This window comes from Miniopterus natalensis, chromosome 20 (genome assembly GCF_054644295.1).
Source record: "Miniopterus natalensis isolate mMinNat1 chromosome 20, mMinNat1.hap1, whole genome shotgun sequence".
Classification (NCBI taxonomy): Eukaryota; Metazoa; Chordata; class Mammalia; order Chiroptera; family Miniopteridae; genus Miniopterus; species Miniopterus natalensis.
Window position 1 is genome coordinate 14,225,989 of NC_142100.1, and position 22,333 is coordinate 14,248,321.

At 41.6% G+C, this 22,333-nt stretch overlaps 1 protein-coding gene across 1 annotated transcript in view; it reads right to left on the reverse strand.

Annotated features, from left to right (window-relative positions):
- LOC107530445 (sodium/glucose cotransporter 1-like) overlaps positions 1–22,333 on the reverse strand; it is a 42,600-nt gene that overhangs the window by 14,479 nt on the left and 5,788 nt on the right. Inside the window, exons 2-9 of the mRNA XM_087828646.1 lie at positions 19,872–19,943; positions 17,063–17,167; positions 15,794–15,853; positions 10,992–11,096; positions 9,315–9,420; positions 8,207–8,287; positions 2,946–3,166; positions 1,364–1,499 (exon numbers count right to left, since the gene is read on the reverse strand). Of these exons, the coding sequence (XP_087684772.1) occupies positions 1,364–1,499; positions 2,946–3,166; positions 8,207–8,287; positions 9,315–9,420; positions 10,992–11,096; positions 15,794–15,853; positions 17,063–17,167; positions 19,872–19,943 (886 nt within the window). The remainder of the gene's footprint in view (positions 1–1,363; positions 1,500–2,945; positions 3,167–8,206; positions 8,288–9,314; positions 9,421–10,991; positions 11,097–15,793; positions 15,854–17,062; positions 17,168–19,871; positions 19,944–22,333) is intronic.

Sequence of the window (22,333 nt, forward strand, 5' to 3'; positions counted from 1 at the left end):
TACGGCCAGAAGCATTCCAGTTACTGGAAAAGCATATTCTTCCAGGAACCTGAGCAGGTGCCAAGCTTTCATGATAAATGACTTTCTGGCTTTCTACACTTGGCATGTGTAAATGGATCTGTGAATGTGGCCATTTCTGAGGACTAGGAACAAGTGGTTCCGGGCCCTTTTCTGCCCCAAGAGCTCTCCCTAGTGCATTCCATCAACTCTATTCACCTCTTGGTCAGAAGGCTGGAGGGAGTGTGACTTCTTGAGGCCACTCCAGCTAGATGGAGAAGCTATGCCCCTCTCTTCCTTCTCCCACCCTTAGCAGCTTTTAGAGTTCAAACTACATGCAATTCTGCCCGATCTTGATCTTCAGTGAGCAGGGCAGTCCACAGGGTGGAGTGGGGAGGGGGAAACAGGATCCATGAAGCCCAGGGGACTGTGGGTCCTGGAGAGCACAGAGGCTTATTTTCTATTTAATAAAGAGATAACACTTTTGAGACCCAAAAGATCTCTGCCTGACAGACAAAGAACAAACACGGGAATGTTGAAACAGAACACACCTTCCTTTCTATTAAAACTGAAAAGGAATTAGGATTAAAAAGAGGCATGTCGGGGCAGACTGAAAGATGACTTAGGGTTAGAGAGGTCTGCTGCACATGCTACTGCACAATAAGAAGTATTTGCACCCTGTGTGCTTGGCCATGGCACTGCAGCAGAAGACACTCATGATATTGCCAGCTTCGTCCCACTGGCTGCACTTATCAGAGCACATGCTCCATAAAGGATGAATGAATAAACAACCTGGGACCCTGAGGGACAGGACAGCTAGTAAAACTAGGGGATGAAATAGATCCACAGAATGATGGGAGCTAATTAAGGGAAAAGGGATGTTTTCATAGCATTTAATGGAAAGAATGTGGGCCCTACTTTGGGGTTACATGGAGCTCCCCCTCCTACATGCCTCATCTGTGCAATGAGGCTATACAAGCCCCCTCTGGGGCTGTGAGAGCAGGGACAGAATCTGTGAGATTGCCGGCACAGAGCCTGGCACACAGGCCCACCAGTATGCTGTCTGAGATGCAAGGGGAGGAACTTGGCCTTCCAGCCATGGCAAAGGCTGGGAGCCAGGTATAGGGAGCACTGGTTGGCTCTCTCCTGCCTGAACTTCTATCTTGGAATTTCTCTCTTGCCACCTACCATGGTCTCTGCAAGACTTCTGTTCAGCTGTATCCCTAATCCAAACCCATTAGCTCCCAAGGCAGCTGTCTGGGGAATCCTGACACCAGTACACTGTATGAGACCTGATAACCCCAAATGCTATCTAGAGCTCTTAGACAAGAGTTGATTGGGATGAACACATCAGAATCAAATTTACCTGTGTACAGGACGCGGCTGATCATTCCGGGCATCACAATACTGAACATGGGCAGCAGCTTCAAGTACCCACAAAAGACACAGCCACCCTTCACGTGAGACATGCTCCTCCCTGCCAAGCACCTCTGGACAAAAACCTGCCAAGGAAACACGAATGGGTGAGGGAGGTGATCGTTTTATCAGAGCATATAAAGCCCAAGCCACCCTGGCACAGAAGGTTGCCAGATGTGGTCTCTGGTGGGTTTCTGCTAAGCTGATCACCCAAATAACCCAGGCATCTCCAGGACATCCAGGGCCAGAGGAGATGTGTGTGACCAGTAAATGTGTTTTGCGAGGTGCAGAGCTGCCAGAGGGGTCAGGGATGGCGTGTATGGCTTTGGTCTTATTGCTAGCACTGCACACCAATCATGGCAATGCAGTCCCCTGGCAAGAACAAGACTCCCTCCGTATCTGCTGGGTAGAAGGAAGAGAGCCCTGAGACATCAATCAAAGCAAAGGTGGGTACCTGGCACGAATAAGTATTCAGAACTGGGACCAACTTCATTCATCTAAATTTAAATGAACCAGTATAGACCTTTAAAATGCAAAAATCTCCTTCAGAAGATGTTTTAAGACCCATTTCATGGTGCTCCTGTTGTAAGAGGCAGTGTGCACTCAGGCTGAAAAGAATAGCACAGCTGGTGGGTGGAGAAGCACTTAAAAAAACACAAAGACATGGTCCAGTGCATCAAAACAATTCAGTACTATGTATGCACTGAAATTATGCTCTTGAAGAACATTCAAGTAATATGAAAAAATGCTCACAGTGTGATGGTAACTAAAAGGCTCAGGATGCAACAATAGCATATCTACCATGACTCTACACCTAGGAAAAAGTCCACAGGAATAAAGCAATACGATAATAGTGGTTAATTCTGGGGTGGTAGGATTAAAAGGCAGGATTTTCATTTTCTTCTTTATTTTTCTGGGGCACGGGGATCAAACTGGAAACCGAGGTATGTGCCCTTGATTGGAATCGAACTCAGGACACTTCAGTCTGTGGGCCAACTCTCTAACCACTGAGCAAAACCTGCTAGAGCTACAGTCTAGCTTCTTTACTGGCATAATGCTTTGAAGATTTACCCATGTTACTAGAGGTAGCTGTACTTCCTTTTTATTTCTATATTTCCTTTTCACTATATGAGTATTTCACAATTTATTTAATGATTTACCATTGAGAGAAAGCCATAGAATTTTTAGAATAAGTTTGAGTCCTTAAAAATCTAACTGAAATACTGTTTGGTTGCATTTAATTTGTTGACTCAATTGAAGAGAACTGACTTATTTTTCATATCCTAAAAACTGTATTTTAAGTAATGACAGGAAAGAAAAAAAGAATGAAAACAGTTGATGTGCTATAGATACCACTGTGGGAGAAGTTTCTATTAAACAGAATTTCATATAAAGTTATTTAGGCAATAAATAAAGATTGGAAGGGAAACTTAACCACTGAGTGCAGACAGGCCCACTGTGGTGGAGCCTGGAATCCGCTGAGGACCATCAGCCCCCCATGTGGTCACTTAAGCTACAATGGGTCTAATTACCTGATCCGTGCACCAGTAGTATAAGGAGAGGATGGGGATGCCAAGGACGACTCCAGGCCAGGGGAGGTCTCCAGTGACGGGATGTCGGAAGATATGGAAAGAATCCGGGCGAGGGAGGTAGCACTGTGGCTTGGCAGTCCAGTTTCCCTCCTGGACTATGCTTGGCTTAGCATTTAAATAACTATGCTGCAGCCCCTGGTATCCTCCCACTTCTTTAAAGGCTTAAAAACAACATAAAACTTATCAGTACCTTAAATTGTACAATAACACACATCGAAAGATCCAAGATTGCAAAGTAAGACCCAGTTTGATGTCAGTCCATTGCACTTTATATGTCTAATATATAAAGTGCAATGGGGTGACAAATAGTCAAGACTATGTGCCTAAGAAACGACGTCATCTTTCTCAGAGAGAAAGAAGAGTACAGTAGACATTGATGGCTATGTGCCCAGCAACCCCTGATCCTGATTCTGGTAGCAGAGCCCCTCTTTCCAGCTGCATTCCATCCTATGTGGGCTTAGTCAAACTGTCTATCATTCCAGTCTGGTATGTGACCCAGGCCTGGCCAATGTTCCCTATCCCCTGGGCAATGACTGATGGAATGAATTTGAGACTCATGCTCAGCTAATTAGGATTTGCCCCAGGAGTCATTCTTCTGATTAAGGAACCAAAATAAGCCTGCTTTCTTCCTTTGGGGTTCTCAGTCTGTATGGCCATTTGAAGCTCTTCTGTCTGCCTGATTTATGCAGAACCCTGGATCTAGCCATTCCTGAAGGAAATGTGACCCTGGACTTATTAGTTATGTGAGCCAAGAAAGCACTATTTGCTTATATTGGTTTTAAACTAAAATACTATCGCAAATTATCAAAAGAATCTTGACTAAAACAGAAATTAATATTTGTTTTCCTGCAATGCCAGCAAGATGTTTATGAAACTTCATATTTGAAATTTTCTTCAAAGCCTGTGACATTTCTCCCTCTATAAGTGGTATAAAATCTTAACATTAAAAACCTGGCTGGTGTGGCTCAGTTTGTTGGGTGTCATCCTGTGCACTGAAAGGTTGTCAGTTCAATTCCTGGTCAGGGCACATGACCACACTGGGGCTCGATCCCCAATCAATGTTCTGCTCTTACATGGATCTCTCTCTCTCTCTCTCCCCCTCCCTCTCTAAAAATCAATTAAAAAAAATCTTAACAAAGTTAAAATTTTGTAAAAGAGAAATAAATGGTGATGGAAGACTTGACTTAGGGTGGTGAACACACAATACAATATACAGATGGTGTATTATAGAATTGTACACCTGAAATCTATATAATTTTACTAACCAATGTCACCCCAATAAATTCAATAAAATTTTTTTTAAAAAGTTAAAAATTTGCCCTGGCCAGTTTGGCTCAGTGGTTAGAGCATCAGCCCTCATACTGAAGGGTTCGGGGTTCAATTCCGGCCAGGGGCACGTACCTCTGTTGCAGGCTCCAGGCCCGGTTGGGGCATGGTAGGCAACCAGTCAATGTCTCTCTCACATCGATGTTTCTCTCTCTCTCTCTCTCTTTCACTCTCTCTGAAAAGCAATGGAAAAAATATCCTTGGGTGAAGATTAAAAAAAAAAAAATTAAAATTTTGTTTGACTGAAAGAAGAGATTTGCATCATGTATAAAGAACTCCTATACATCAATAGCAAAGAAAATTACTAGAAAGAAATATGGTAAGAATATGACCAGGTGGTTCACAAAAAGAGGAAGTACATATGGCCACTAAGTATATGAAAAGATTCTCAACCTCACCAATGTCTAGAAATTTCAAATTAAAACAAAAATGAGATACATTTGTTTTCTTCATCAGCTGGGCATAGTTTTAAAATGTCTTAAAACATTAAGTTTTAGCTGGGAGATTTACATGACATATATTCTCATACATTGCTGAAAATATAAATTAATACAGTAGTCCCCCCTTATCTATGGGAGATATGTTCCAAGACCTCCAGTGGATTCCTGAAATTGCTGATAGTATCAAACCCTATAATACATTTTTTTCTTATACATACATACCTATGATTAAGTGCGTGCTGTTTTTTTTTATAAATTAGGCACAGTAGATTAATAACAATAACTAATAAGAAAATAAAACAATTGTAACAACATACTATAATAAAAGTCATGTGAATGTTGGTTTCTCTCTCTCAAAATATCTTTTTGTACTGTCCTCCCCTTTTCACTTAAAGGAAGCACTTTATGGCTTCTCTTTGGCAACCTAAATTGCTAGCATCACTACTCTTGAGCTTTGGGGACATTAAGTAAAATAAAGGTAACTTGAATACAAGCACTGCAATACTATGACAGTTAATCTGATAACTCAGATGGCTACTAAATGACTAACTAGTGGATAGGGTATACAGTATGGATTTGCTAGACAAAGAGATAATTTATGTCCCAGGTGGAATAAAGTGAGATTTCATTATACTACTAAGAATGGTATGCAATTAAAAACTTACTCATTTTTTATTTCTGAAATTTTCCATTTAATATTTTTGGGCTGTGGTTAACTGCAGGTAACTGAAACTATGGAAAGTGAAATCATGTATAAGGGGTAACTACTCTATAGCCAGTTTAGAGAGGAATTTAGGGTAACTCTTGAAAAGCTGTGTTTATTCCAGTTAATGCAAGGCTGAGTTAACATTCAAAACCAACTTGCTGCAATATACCATGTTAACAGAATAACGGAGAAAAGTAATAGAATCATCTCAGTAGATGGGGAAAAACACTTGACATAATTAAAAACCGTTTATGATAAACAATCTTAGTAAACTAGGAATGGAAGGGAACTTCGTTAGTATGACAAAGAGTACCTACAAAATTGACAGCAAATATTTTCTTTAATTGTGAAATAGTCAAAGCTTTTCCTCTAATATTAGGAATGAGACAAGAATGTCTGCTGTCTTTACTTCTATTCAACACTGTACGAAAGGTCATGGCCAGTGTAATAAGGCAAGAAAAAGAAACAAAAGGTATAAAGTTTGAAGAGGAAGGAAACAAAAAGATAACTTGTTGACTTGGGTGCTAGTTACCAGTGTGTGCTCAATTTGTGATATTTCATCTACTATACACTTTGACTTGTGTACTTTTCAATAAAAAGGTTATTACAAATATAAAAACAAAAACGATGCAGTAGATCTCTATTCACTGTCATAGAAATTTGCCTATGATATAGTACCAGTGGTGGAAAAACAAGCACAAATTTTTAAAAAATTTTTTCTATTGATTTTTTTTTTTTTTTTTTTTAGAAAGAGAGGAGGGGAGAGGAAGAGAGAGGGAGAGAGAAACATCAGTGAGAGAGAGAAACATTGATTGATTTAAGTTGTACACACCCCGACAGGGGACTGAATCTGCAACCTGGGCATGTGCCCTGACAGGGAATTGAACCGGTGACCTTTTGGTGCACAGGACAATGCTCAACCAACTGAGTCACGCTAGCCAGGCAACAAAATTTTGATTATATTAAAACATATATCTCAATGATTAAAAAATATTTGTATATATGAGGAATATCTCCGGAAGGATATACACAAGACTTGTAATACTGTTGTCTGAGGAGTTGAATTGAGAAATTGAGGGCATTGAGTATTTCACTGTGCACCCTTTTGTTTTAGCTTCCTGGTTCATAAATAGCCATCTTCTTGCTGTGTCCTCACATGGTGGAAGGAGAGAAGGAGCTCTCTGGGGTTTCTTTTATAAGGACACTAATACTATTCATGAGGGCAGAGCCTCCCATCACATTGGGGGTTAGGATTTCAACATACAAGTTTTGGAGGAACATAGACATTGTCTCTAACAGTAAAAAATATATAATTATTTAGAAATATAATTGCTAACATTAAATGGAATATCCCACCAGCTCCTAAGGTTTAACTGGATATCATTTTCAACTATTGGGGTGGCACTGGCAGGTTTAAAAAATGCTGATGTTTAATTCTAGCACACAATTAAACACAAAGGCTTAGTGTATTTTAGCTTATAGTTTTATCACTCAAATTAGTCACTGCTTCTCAAAGCATTAAAAATTTCTTGGATCATGCCTGACATGTATTTTGTTTCCCAGCAACACCATATTGAGCATACTTCATGGCACACTAATGCTTACAGAATGGTAAGACTGAGGACTGTGTGATTCTGTTTGATTCTATCTGTTCTCATTCCATGGGGTACAACAACATGATCTATGGAATCATAATCCTAAAATTGTACTCACATATCACTTCAATATTTTTTCGGTACTTGGGCCAAGAACTTTTCCTTCTAGGTTTCTGCAAGACTGATCCACCCATGGAAGAGTGGGTAACAACAATTTTACTCAAGTCATACTCCTACCCTAGCTAGTGGAAGAAAACTTCCATTTTAAGGTAAGTGTACTTGCCACTACAGATACTGTAATATATACATTCACTTATTGGGCTTTTGTGTTAGAGAGACTCAGCTATGAGTTTTGCTCTTGGTGTGTTTTGCGAGCAAGTTGCTTAACTCAGACTTAGTTTCCTCATCTGTAAAATGGGATAACAAAAATAGTTATGCCTCATGGTGATTGTGATGATTACAGAGGCAATATAAATGCCTACATGGTACCTGATACTCAATTCATATTAGCTATTATTTTCATTCTTATTACTTAATAATTTGTGGGATTCTTATCTTGCCCTCCTATGTCCCAATTTCTCTTTACTTGCTTTTTTTTTTTTTTTAATGAATGAATAACCTCAATGGTTCTGGTTCTTAAGAAGTTTTGAACTTGGGGAGTATGATTTATTCATGTGACACAGTCAATGAACAATCAAGGTATGTATAAAAAAATGTTAAGTTGTGTGCTACTGATGCAAGTCCAGAGAAGAAAGATGTGATTTGGAATAATACTTGAATCAGACCTTTGGGGAGAATCTTCCACTGACATTGACAGATGGGTTTGATTGAGTGGATGAAAAGGAGAGGGACTCCTAACTGGAGAGGAAGAGCATGGACAGAGGTACAGAGGTGGGGATGAGAGTGGTGGACCACTCTTCACTGCTGTTCCAGTCACTCTTATTCCTTGACTCCTTTCTTCTCAAGTGAGCAGAATTCCCCCAGCCCCCAATTTGCAGCACGACCTTAGATAATGCTCTTGGGTTCTGAGGACCCCAATCTCATCTATGAGATGAAAGTGCTGAAATGATCCCAGGCAGCAACAATATTCAAAGATTCTACTCATGGTACTCAATCTTCTCAAGATTTCCTTACCGTAGCCCGTTAGCACGAGTGATCCCAGAAGAGTAAAGACAGCATGTAATGCATTAGTATAAACCACAGCTATAAAACCACCTGAAAAGGCAAGAGAAAGAGGAACAAAAGCCACATTTGACTCTGTCTGTTGAAAGCAGCTCTGGCATCCTACTCTACATACCCGTTTCCCCCAGATCTCCATATTTATACCTTTTGTGCCTTTAATTTAGTGGGTCTTACAACTACTTATGCTTGGTCTTGGTACACCCTGCTCTCTCTCTTAAATATCCTTTATGATCTTTTGCTGGATTCTTATCTTGCCCTTCTATGTCTCAACATCCCTTTATTTCCCATTTTTTGGATGAACCAAAACCTGGTAGTTTTCCTAAGGGAAAAATAACCTGTTAGTTTTTTTAAAATCTCAGTTTGGAAGGAACAGTTAGCACATCCCTGGCCTCTATCTGCTAGATCACAGTAGCACTCTCCAGTTGTGACAACCAAACATGTCTCTATACATTATCAAATGTTCCCTGAGAAGAAAAGCCCAATCCCCACTCCCCCCACACTGAGAACCACTGATTGAGTGTATCCCATTCCCAACCCTGATTCTCTCCACTCGACAGTGGTGAACTGCCAGGGATACTTTGCAGCATCCCAGGTTTGCACTGTGGCTTGAAAACGCGTGCTCACTCTCGAAGCCCATGCAGAGACTGTCTAGGACAGAACTGCCTAAGTAAAAAATCCTGTCTGATGGCCTCACCTGATAAGGTGAGCAGGATGGCCTGAAGTGGCCACCCCGCCCCTCCTTCCCTTTCTGTGGTGCCATTCTTTCACCTGGCAGCTTGCTGTATCAGGCCCATCTCCACCTAAAGCACGACCCCTGCTGACCCCGCCAGTCAGAAAGCCCCCACCAGCCCAATCTGATTTTTATGGGTAGGACTCCACTTTGGCACTCCTGCCTCGATTATTTTCACAGTTCTCCCCACCCTCTAGGCCTCAGTAATGTGCTCTGCAGACTTAGGAAAATGCAAAAGCTGAAGACCCCTGCCTCAATGTCTGCAGGACTCCACTAAGAGGTAGTGCTTTTGTGTTAATATAAATACCTGTGTGCTTAGAGTAACCTCACCTGTGATCATATAAATGCCAGTGATTGTCAGCAAGACTGTGGTGGCCAGGTAAACATCCAACCTCCAAATCATCTTCATGAACATGGCACCAGTGCAGATCTCCACCTGAAATGATACAAGGCAACAGGCTGCACTTTCACTCTCAGCTCAGTTGATAGCAGTCCCGTAAAGACACTGACCTTAGAAGCCATCTGCAGTTTGCACATGCACTACATCACTAGTGGACACTGGCTGACAGTTCCCCAAGTTCTGCTGGGCAACAAGGCTTGTGCACACAAGTTTAGCCAAGGTGAGCACCTTTAGGGCTTGGGTTAACCCAATTAATACACTTAGCCTCTTTGTCCCTGGAGCCTAAGTGGGCAGTGTGCTGAAAGTGAGCTATTCCTGCAGTTCTGCACTGGGAAGGGCAAAGGGACAAGTTCATCGGGAGTTGGCCAACTTTTCCTGTATAGGACGAGATGGTAAATACTGTAGGCCTTTGCAGGCCACATGCCATCTCTGTTTTTGACCACCCCTTAGCACTAGAAAACCATTCTTAGCTCAAGGACTATACAAAGCTGACTACTACAAGGAGTAGCCTGTGGGCTGGATTTGCTGATCTCTGTCTTGGAGGACAGTGATCCTGATGCATCTGCACATTATTTAACCAGCCAACTTCTTGCTTTGTTATTCTGGTCCCCAAAGCCGGGGACACAATGGGCAGGGATTCTCCTAACATTCTTCTATCCCTTTATTTACCAAATGTTTACTGAGCACCAACCATGTAGCAGATATTTAGCAGGGTTCTGAAGACACAGAGTTACCAAAAGTCAGTCACTGTCTTCAAGTAGCTTACACTTAATGATGGAAGCGGGCCACTAAATAGGCAATTTCCATGTAATGTGATAAGTGGCACTCATTTGATTGTTTAAAAAACATTTATTGAGTGCCTTATGAAATAAACGTGTTCTCGGCACGGGGGGTAACATGGTGAACAAGCCAGCCAAGGCCCTGGGCCTTAAGAAGTTTGTACTGAAGTAGAGAAGACAGATAATAAGCGAGGAAATAAATAAATTCCTCTCATATTGGGACGAGTATTACAAAGAAAATAAAAACAGAGTAATGGAGGAGACTGACGAGCATATCCATGGAAGGCCTTTCCAAGGAGATAGTTGAAAAACATGGGGAAAGAACATTCTGGACACCTTACAGAGCAGGGGTCAAGGGCTTAAAGTGGGAATAAGCTTTATGGATTTGAGAAACAATAAGGCAGGCAGTGTGGCTACAGCACAGTGACCACAGGAGAGGGGAAAAGTCCAGAGAGGTGGGCGCTACAACAAGACAGTCCTTACCAGTCAGAACAAGGGGTTTAGGTTTTCTTGTAAGGGTGGTGGAAACTCCTGGATTGTTTTAAGCATGGGAGTGACAGTACCTAATGATATAACACAGGTAGGCCCAAGGTTCTCTGGGAATACAGAGGGACCTGTAACCTAGGCTTGGGAGGCAAAGAAGATGCCTCTGCCTTTTATTTTTGGCAAACTATTATTAAGCTATTCTTTCTCTGCTTTAGCTTTAAGAGCAGAGGTCAATAAGTAACTAATGGGGCCCCAGAGTGAACTGCTGGGACAAATATAGCACAGTCCTGTCTACTGATTTTTGTTTGTTTTTTTCCTTGGGCTGGCTTTTACACAACTTACTGAGATCTTATGGAAGAAACAGAGGAACAAGTACAGAACAGCAAGGAGGAAGTGGATCCGGTAGCCACCAAACCTCTTCCTCAAATATTCTGGTGTTGTCACTACCTGTATGAGCAACAAGAGAAGTCACTGTCAGACAGAGTGCCAGATGAGGCAGGCTCACAAGCATGGCCTTGCTCACAGAGTGCTGGATGTAACAGAGATGCAGTCGATGGTAGGAGTGGCCCAGGAAGACAAGATGCAGGGTCACCAACTCTGGCTTGGTACTACATGGTACCTGCGAAGATGAGAGAGAAAAAAAAGGACAGGCAATACCGCTGCTGCTTTCAAGAAGCTTCGAACCTAGCTTCCAGTGCAATCATCAGAAAGCAGAAGGAAATCAGCTAATTGGAAATGTTTAATGATGACAAATCACTTTTATGAAATAATCACAGAGCAAAATTAAATGCTTTATCACATACTACAAATATAACATGCTCAAGAGAGACAGAACTTGAGTCTTTGTCAGCGACGCTCATGTGTGCTGGTGTACTAAACAGTCCTATTCATTTCTCCTCCCATGCTGTCAGACTGTGTGTATCCTGGTGGCAGGGAATGCATCCTCTTTGTTCATTAAATTCCTGGACCCAAGCACAGTGCCTGGCTCATGGTAGGAGAATAAGTCATTGTTAAATGAATACTGTCCCACCTTCTGTCCCGAATATCCTCATGTGCTCTTGTCCCCCAACCTCACACATGCCTAACTCAAATCCCATCTGTTTTCTGAAGACTTACCTGTTTTCTGAAGACTTCACAAGGAATGTATCTCCTAAATACCTATGTCTTTTACTTTTACCTTTCACTTGTTTTTAAATCATATCCTGCCATATATGGCTCATTTGCTCAGTCAAGTTCTAAGATGTTTTACATTATTTGCATTTGTATGACAGACTGACAGTGTATTGTCTCATTGTTCTGAAGGCTGGAAGTTCAAGGTGTTAATAGGGCTGGCTCCTTCTGAGGGCTGGGAGGGAAGGATCTGTTACAAGCCTCTCTCCTTGGCTTGCTGATGGTGTCTTCTCCCTGTGTCTTCATATACTCTTCCCTCTGTACATGTCTGTGTCCAAATTTCCTCTTATTGTAAGTTCATACTGGATTAGGACCCACCCTAATGACCTGGTTTTAATTTGATTACTTCTTTAATGACCTCAACCCAAAATAACAGTCACAATCTGAGGTGATTTTCCTCGGATTATGGCTTCACAATTGCAAGTGTTAGACAACATGGCAAATAAGCCTTTTGCATTTTTAATGCCTTCTCTGCAGATACAGATATGTGTGTGTGTATATAAATAAAATTCTCACCCGAGGACATGCTTATTGATTTGAGAGAGGGGAAGGGGGGGGGAGAGAGAAACATTGATGTGCGAAAGAAACACTAATTGGTTGCCTCCCACACATGCCCTGACCGGGGATCAAACCTGCAACCTAGGTGTGTGCGCTGACTGGGAATCAAACCCCCAACCTTTTGGTGTGTGGTACAATGCTCCAACCAACTGAACCACACTGGTCAGGGCCTTCACAGTTTTAAAAAAAAAAAATATCTTTATTGATTTCAGAGAGAGGAAGGGAGAGGAAGAGACAGAAATATCAATGATGAGAGAGAGTCACTTGATTGGCTGCCTCCTGCAAGCCCCCGACTGGGGATCGAGTCCGCAACTGGGCATGTGCCCTGACCAGGAATCAAACCACGATCTCCTGGATCCTAGGTTGATGCTCAACTGCTGAGCCACGTCTGGCCAGGCCACAAGTATTTTTAAGCTTAACAGTTTTATGAAGTATAATTTATACATAGTAAAATTCTCCCGATTTTCATATAACGTTTTATGAGTTTGGGAAAATGTATACAGTTGTGCAATCATCACCACACTTGAAAGTCATTTCCAATATCCCCACAAAGCTCCCTAGGGCTTGCAGTCAAGGCTTTTATCCCACCCCTGGTCCCAGACAACCAGTATCAGCTGTTACCACAGATTTGTCTTTTCTAGCATTTCAAATAACTGAATCAAACAGTATGTACTTTTTTATGTCCTACTTCTTTCACTTGGCATGATGATTTTAAGACTCATCCACGCTGTTGCATAATTCTTCTTTAGTGTTAGGTTGTTTATTCATTCTACTCCAATTCAGAGTATTTCTAGGGTTGGCTATTATGAATAAAACCGCTATGAATCTTTGTGTACAGATTTGTGTGGACGTGTTTTCATTTGTACAGTAGGTAAAGATCTATACCTAGGAATAACATGGCTGGGTTGTGAGGCTTAACTCCTTCAGTTTTTGTTTAGGAAAGTATTTTGCCTTCATTTCTAAAGGACAACTCTGCCAGGTAAAGTATTTCTTGCTTGGCAATTTTTTTTCTTTTATCACTTTCAATATATCATCCCTCTCTCCTGGCCTGGATGGCTTCTGCTGAGAAATCCACCAATAGCCTTATGGGGGTCATGCTGTCAGGAAATTTTTCCCTCTTTTATTTGATATTAGACAGTTTTATTATAATTTGTCTTGGAGAAGAGAAATTTTTTGTGGAAATTCTGGGGAGAACCTATGAACTTCATGATCTTGGATATCCAAATCTCTCCCTAGATTTTGTAAGTTCTCAGCCATTATTTATTTAAATAAGCCTTCTGCCCCATCCTTCTCACTCTTCTTCTATGGCAACTCCAATAATGTGTATATTGTTTTTCTTTATGGTATCCCAAAGTTCATGTAGGCTTTCTTTACCCATTTTTCTTTGTTCTTCTTTGGATAATTTCATGACCTGTCTTCTAATTCAGATTCTTTTTCTGTTTGATCCAGTCTGATGTTGATGCTCTCTACTGTATTTTTCATTTAATTCATTGTATTCTATAGCCACAAAATTTTGGGTTATTTTTATGATTTGTCTTTGTTAAACTTCTCATTTCCTTATTCTACTGAATTGTCTTTCTATGTTTGTTTGTTTTTTTGTAGCTACTGTGCTTCCTTCAAACAACTATTTTGAATTCTTTATCAGGCAAATCTTAGATCTCCATTTTCAGGGGTTGGTTACAGGAAAATTATTGTATTCCTTTGGTGGCGTCATGTTTCCTTGATTTTTTCATGTTCCTTGAAACCTTGCATTGCTGTCTTTTCATTTGAGGCAGCAGTCACCTCCTCTAGTCTTTACTGACAGGCTTTTGGAGACACACAGATATACCTTCCGTCAATCCTGCTAGAGATTCTGAGGCACTCTGAGATCTTTTCTAGGGATAAACCTGCTCCACACTTCTTGTTCCCTCATATGGGGGAATTCTAAAAAAGATATGTCTTCTCTTGATCCTGCAAAGCCAGGCTGAGTGCTGCCAGCCTCCTGTTTGCTTGCCCTTCCCGAGCGTGATGCTGAATGTTCAAAGTTTGTGTGCTTTCTTCCAATCCAAGTCAGGCTGGCTTTCTGTACATGCCCACGAGCTTTGTGCAAAGGCTCCCTCTTGCCACTATCAGGGGTGTTCAATGGGACGTGGCCACAGGGTGGAAGTATACGTAGATGAAATGTGCAGAATGTTGGGGTGCTCACGGACCAGTTGGAGGGATCTGCAGATGAGCAGTCCCCAGCAGGTCACTGGCAGGTTTCCTGCTAGTCTGTAGAGTGATTAGTAGGGTACATGTTCCTTTGATGCCATCTGAGCACCCTGGCCGCTATTATATCAGCCACTTCCTGATGCCTAATCATGCAGCACACCTCAGTGTGAGATGAAGCTGTAGGTCTTTCTGACAGCAGCCTGCACAGTTGGAGTAGCCAGGAACTTACTCACATGCTTTCACTTTCTCCCATGGGAGAAATCTTAAGCTGTGCCACCTGGGGGAGGGTGACACAGGTAAAGTGAAACTGCTTATCTTACTGTCTTTAATGTGTCCAAAGTTGTTTTGTTGTTGTTGTTGCTCCAGCAGTGTGCTACAAATTCTCCACTGGACTCATGTACTTCAATAAAGGCCCTCTTGTCTGTGGGTGATTGTCGAAATTCATATTTTGGGGGAGAAGATGGTAGAAAACTCTTATTTTGCCATGTTGACCATATCACTCCACAGGTCCCTGTGGATGTGCAGCCTAGATGGTCTCTTTGTTCTCCTCTCTCAGTTAGGCATGTCTTTGTCCCCTTAGAATTAGCTTATCAGTTCCTAAAAAATCCTGTTTGGCCCGGCCGGCATGACTCAGTAGTTGAGCATTGACCCATGAACTAGGAGGCAGTGGTTCGATTCTGGGTCAGGGCACACGCCTGTGTTTTGGACTCAATCCCCAGTAGGGGGCATGAAAGAGGCAGTTGATCGATGACTCTCTCATCATTGATGTTTCTCTCTCTCCCTTTCTCTCTCCCTACCTCTCTCTGAAATCAATAAAACATATTAAAAAAAAAATCCTGTCTGGATTTTGTTTAGAATTGCATCCCAATGCACAGATCAATTTGGGGAGAAATAACATTTTTAGGATATTGTCTTCCAATCATTAAACATAAATGTTCTAATTTATTTAGGTCTTATTTTTTAATAAAGTTTTTAAATGTTTTCTATAAAAGTCTTAAGAAGTAACTCTTTAGTAAGGTCCCAAGTGAAACAGCAGGCAGTTATTGTGTCGGTTTATGCAGGGCAGAAGGATGTTATTGTAGGCATTTCTCAGGATTTAGGAAAGTCAGTGCAGGGATCAAAAGGCTGAGAAGTTGAATTTATCGTTAGGATGTTTTCATGTACAAATGCAATATTTGTAAGAAAGAATATTATAGAAAATAGAATAACTGATAATGGACACTCACCCCAGCCTTAATGTAAATAGGAGAAAATATCCAACCAAGAAGACAGAGCATAAATGGACTCTGAAACCGAAAAAAAAACAAACATCAGGGTCCCACATAGGCCAAACTCTTAAATGAGATGCAAGCTCACTTACTATCTGTTTTGAGCCTTACTAAGGTATTACTACTGGGGACCTTACAACAACAGCCCAAGTGTAAACTTCCCAGTCCAATGAACTTAACTTATAGCCACTTGATCTCTGCCTATAAAAGGGTTCACTCTTAATTGTGGGGAGCTCACTGAGCCAATTTTCAAGGTATTTATTATGCATTGTTTGCCTACTTCCTGATAGGAATGAAGGTGACTTATAATTAAATATAAAAGACAGTTAAAAAAGAAAGAAAAATCAGAAACCATTCAGAAAAATGGGAGAGAAACTACCAAAATTTCATATAAGTTATGGAAATTAAGTTAAAGATTGGGTCTGGCTTTCTATACAAAGAAAGGGTAAGTTGAACTGAATATATGAAGGAGATGCTAGTAAATTTCGAGAGGAAATGCTTGTCAAATTCAGGGTTTCTTGTTAGGATTGGAGTGGACTCTGCTAGAAGTACTCTTTTGTTGTCAATAAGAAGCAAGATGTAACTCCAAAAGTAGGGAGCTTTCTGATTTATATAAAAAAAAAAAAGATGATTTATATATAGTTAATTAACGTAAGACTTATAAATTTACTTATAGTTTAGGTGAACAAGTCTATGTCCTACAACAAATACATACCATAGATTAAATAAATAATTCATTTAATAAGTTTTATAGTTAAAACCCGATATTCCTAGCAGATCAATTAGTTCTGTAGTAACTAGTTGAACATCTCAGTGAGCTCAGTTGAGCCCAGTCTCAATACATACTGCAAATGTATACATACAGATATATGTACACATGCATATACACACATATATGCATATAGATATATATACACATACATGTATATATTTAAATGTTAATATGATCTTTTCTCTATATGACTAGTCCTCTAAAACAGTTCTTTGTTTACTGTATTCCTACAGTCTCTGGAATATAAATACTCTTTGTCTCTTCATTAATTTACCAAGAAGAAAAGAAACTAGTACAGTTTTAGAGAAACTAAAGACTTAGTTCCTCCTTTCTTCCATAACTTCTCAAGAAGTATTTAATATTTACTAAAGGTTAGAAGCAAGGCTTTATGCTTATGAGTTTTATCGGCACAATGATAAAGATGGAGATTAGTTGCTACAAAACATACTACTTACATTCCACTCGAAGGCCACAACAGCAATCCCTGAAGCAGCTCCTGTCCCAGCCAGGCCCACAAAGTGGGTAGGGCCAACATCCGAGGCAAAAAGAGAAGCACCTATCTGATCATCAAAAGACAATTCCATATAAAAACTTTCAGTCTAAGTCCAAGAATTAATTTCACAAATGTAAACTCAAACTGAATTTTACATTTTTTCAAAAGGGATAATTTCCTGGGCCTAATTCCCATTTGTGTTTCTTCTATACAAATCCTAACCATAAATTAGAAGCCAAGTGAAGAGGGAGAAAGTGAAAAAGGAAGATCAGCCATTCTTATGTTGCCACTCTCTACATGTTCCACAGACTATATTGCCCCATAATATGGAAAATAAAAGGCAGGATGTTCATACAATATGCAATTGCATATAAATAGTATAAAATATCTATACCTACCTACCTACCTATGTCTATATAGACCTAGGAAGATAGTAATACATTATTAATATATTAAAGGTAGGTTGAAAAGTTACCACTCATTAATTCAATAACTATTATAAATATCCATTGCCATGCTGGTCTACGTATATGTTAGTGAATAAAATAGAAAAAAAATCCTTGCTCTCATGAAGATAACATTGCTTTGGGAAGAAGAGTATAAACAAAATAAATTAGGGGGTTATTTTCTAGCATAATGAAAAGCAATTGAGTGGTTGGGGTAGACTGTCTGAGAGGAGATCTGAGGAATACAAGGAAAGGTGAGGAAGCAAGCCATGAGATATCTGGGAGAAGCCTCCAGGTGGAAGCAGCAGCAGGGACAAAGGCCCTGAGGCAGGAGCACAGCTGACTGTTCAAGGACACTGGCTAGAGTTGGAGACAGGGGTCCTGAGAGGCAAGGTAAGAGAGGTAAGGAGGTGCAGATGATCTGTGGCCTAACACAGGCCATTAAAAGCAGCTGGGCTTACATTCTGTGTGACAAGGGAACCCCCAGAGGGTTTTAAGCATAATAGTGACATGGTCTGACCTAAGTTTTAACTAGCTCCCTGCTTTGTTAAGACTAGCTATAGAAGAGCAAAGGTAAAAGGAGGGAGCCCAGAAAAGAGGCTGTTATAATTAATCCAAGGAAGAGACAATGGCAGCATGGACCTGGAGGCACAGCTGATGAGAAGTGGTCAGATTTCAAATACTTTTTTTTTTCCTGATGGACTGGATATTGGGTATGAGAGAGAATAGAGTCTAATATGACTCCATGTTTGTCAACTTGCGCCCTAATAGAATGGAGTTGCTATTAAGGAGACAGGAAACATGGTGGGAGAAGCAGATGTGTAGAGGAAGTCCAGAGTTCCTTTTGGACTTGTTCAGTTTGAGATACCTGACAGATCTCTCAAGTGCAGGTGTCACATAGGCACTGCACACAAGTCTGGAGTTCAAGGGAGAGATCTAGGATGTGTTAGCATGTAATTGGTATTTAATGCCATGAGACTAGAGGAGGTGTGTGAGTGTAACAGGAGAGAAGAAGTGAGGTGCTGGCCCCAGGAATCTCCAGCATTTAGAAGCTAAGGGGATGGGAGAGAACCAGCCAGGGAAACTGAGAATGAGAGGCTGGTGAAGCAGCAGGGAAGGGGGAGGGCCGGAGGGGGGAGGGAGGACTGAGAGTTCCAGAGTTTTACCACTGCTAGGCCAGGTAATATGAAGACTGAGAACTGACTACAAGAATAAGCCACGTACAATTTAAAAAGGAAGGAAGGGAGGGAGGGAGGAAAGGAAAATAAAAGAAGTCCTGTGGAGGAGGGCCCTGACAAGAACAATTGATATCCATCAAATATCTGCTGATTGAATAAAAATATAAAAGAAAAAAGAAATTTGGAGTGGCAAGATTATTCTTTTATTTCAATTTCCTTTAATAATATCATAATATATTTCATTCATCAAGCAATAATCCTAATAATGAAAAAAGAAGTCACAATAAGTTAATGAATCATAATATACAGTATAAATATTGGGAGGCCAAAGCGTGTTAATGTCTGAAAACTATTACAAATGTCACAATTACACGAGGCAACATGGGCACCAGATGGCCGTTTTTCTGGGTACAGAACATAGGACTTCAAGGCCTAAGAGTGGCTCAGGAAAAAGACTGGGGTCCTCACAGCCCAGGAAGAGACTGGGTTGTTAGAATCCTCTGCTGAAAAATAAACTAAAATATGAGGTCCACTGCAAAATTTTTTTTGCCATAGTCAATTTCTTTCTAAATCAAGTTTACAAAAAAGAAGATTCAGAAGCAACTCAGAGGTATAACTCTGAATTACCTACTCCACCTCCAAATCCTGCTTAAACACCACCACCTCTATAAGACCTTTCCAGTCGGACACCATGCACTACCTCTGCCCAGGAAGCCTGAGTTTACCTTTCACCCTCAGCTGGCCCGTGGGGCCTCCTATTAGTCCTACTGTACTGCAATGCACTGTAATTCATTGCCTACACGTCTAATTCCCATTCTAGATTGTGTGTTTCCAGAGGGCAGGACTATTTCCTTGTACATTTTGGTTGTATTGGGACAGGAAAGCTTCCCTAACCTGGCAAAGAAAACAGACACACGAGTAAGTGCAGAGAGTCCCACACATGCTTCAGTAACCTAATAAATGGTTACTGAACTAAAGCTGAATTAAATGGGAGCATTTGGGTAACAAACTACGTAAGAGTTAAAGGAACCACCAATGAAATGGCTTTCCTGATTTAAAGACTTCCATTTATTTTGAGTATAAGACATCGAAATTAAAGTAATAAACAAGTTAATATGTAGCCCACAAAGTGGACTGCCACACTCACCAGCCACCATGCTAGATTTCGGCCAGCCAGGAAGAATTCTTCTACAGTCCCACGGCTGTTTGATAGTAGAGCCTTCACAAAACAAAACAAACAAACAAAAAAAAGAGCAATGGAATACAAGAAACAAAACTGCTTCAAAGACACAAGTGTCTTACAGGGTAAATCTCTTTAGCAAGATCCCAAATCCATTCTCCCCTTCTTTCTTTTTAGGAATAGAAGCCCATACCCCCTGAGTTAGGGGAGGGCTCATGGCCACCTAGCTGGAGACTATGGTCTCTTCCAGCTCTGACTCTGCATGGGAATGTTCATTTCTCCACAGTCTTGTGAAAAATAATATTGCTTAATTTTTTTCCAAATAATTAACTAGTGCCACCGTTTTCAGTAGAGTCTCGGAGATAAGTGGTGTAGTGAATGTATGGAGCAATCAGGAATGGCAAATCTGAACATGAGCCTGAGTTCTTCCAGGGAAGCAGTCACGCCACCATTACTATGGTGTCCTCTCTACTCAGGGTTCCCAGCTCTGATTCTCAGACCCTGGTGCAGTCAAAAGACACTACTGGGTGGGGATTTCCTGGACTGCCTAGGACTAGCACAACCTTAGGATGACAGCTGGTTGACAGAAATGTATTTCTGTGGGAAGAGTGAACTTATTACTACCATCTGAGGCATCTGTATTACAATGGGGGTCCCCTCACATCCTAATGCCTTAAGCCACAGAAACACTCTATATCAGACACATTAACTTAGTCTCATTTCTGCCAATCACTAAATATTTATCAAGGGCCTACTATATGTAAAGCTGATCTTTCCTAAGTAAAGTATCAGTGGTATGTAGGTGCAGGTGCATTAAAATTTTTATTTTATTTTATTTTACTATTTTTAAAAAGAAATTTACAAAATGTTCCAAGATAAATAAAATCATCCTCTCTTTCCATTAAAGAAAGAACCAGACAGGAAGAAGAGGAGATACTGGGAAGAAGGTGGCTTAAGTGCATGTCTCTGCCTCTTCACTTCCCTGCTCTCTTTCTGGAATAATACAGCCACGGCAGCCAGGTTGGGGGGTGGGACATGCAACTAACACCTTCTCAAATCTCTTGGCAGAGAATGATAAAAAAGAAAGCAAACAATAAAAAGTCTAAGTTTTTCCCCTTTAGAGTTCTGGTCAAGATGGCAGAAAAGGTTAAGTGCTGTGCTCACTTCCTCCCATGGGGACATCAAAATTACAACTAATTTATAGAACAATCAACCTGGAGAACCACCTAAAACCACCTAAAGCCTAGCTGAACAGAAGTTCTATAACTAAGGATATCAAGAAGAAGCCACGTCGAGAGTTGGTAAGAGGGGGGAGATGTGAAACGGGCTGGCCCCACATGCACATGTTGCAGATGAGAACTGAGAGGGATACCTCGGCTGCAGAGGTAACCCCTGAGTAGCGAGGGGTCCCAGCCCCAGATGGGGCCTCCCCAGCCTAGAGCACCAGTGCCAGGAGGAAGAGCCCCAAAAACATCTGGCTGTGAAAATCGGTGAGGATTCTGTCCATCCAGGTGAGATGAAAGGCTGCTGGAAACCCAGGTGTCCCTGTAGAGGGCTCCGACACAGACTTGCTTACTTGCAGGTACTCATCCTGGGCGCTGGCAAAGGGACAGTGGCTTGGGGGCTGCCAGAGACAAACAGGGAGAAACTGAGTTGTGCGGCTTCAGAGTGAGGGCTGGAGGGACAGCTGCCATTGTCCCTGTGGTGAGCCCTCAACCCACACGGCCAAATCTGAATTTGTATTAACCTGATGAGAAGCACTTGCCCTACCCTAGTGACTCCCTGAGAACCTGCCTCACCCAACTCAAGTACTGTCTAAGGCTATATCAGTGGCTGAGCTTTATGGGCAGCTGGTAGGTGGTGGTAGCAGGCCTCAGGATATTCTGTGTCTTTGCTGAGCAGGCCCAGACCCAGCACTGGTGGCAGCCAGCGTATGTTCAGCCTATGTCTCCCCATGTTCTTCCAGGTCCATCAAAGGCAGCTACCGACCACAGATTGCTTTGTAGTTCCTACCAGGTAGTACCAAGCTGGTCACAGGCAACAGCTAACCTTCGTCTGTACCTGAGCCCCTCCCAAGAGGCCCCAGAACCAACACACCTGGTGCCTAGCTTCAGACCACAACAAAGCATCACGCAATAAGCTCTGTAAGTGGCACACCCAGAGGATGGTCTTAGCAGGCACCAGAGCCCACTGCGGTGAATTCTGCTCTGTGGGGTCGGTCAGCCCCCAAATAGCAGCTCGTACACTGTGGTTGTGGCCAATAATCACAGCCAGTCAGCCTGAGGGTCAACCCCACCCACTGATGTGCCAACAGCAATCAAGGCTCAACTACAACTGGCGGGCACACACAACCCACACAATGAACACTGCTGGAGCACCTGACTCAGGTGATCAGGGAGACTGCACCAGTGGGCCTCATAGGACACCTA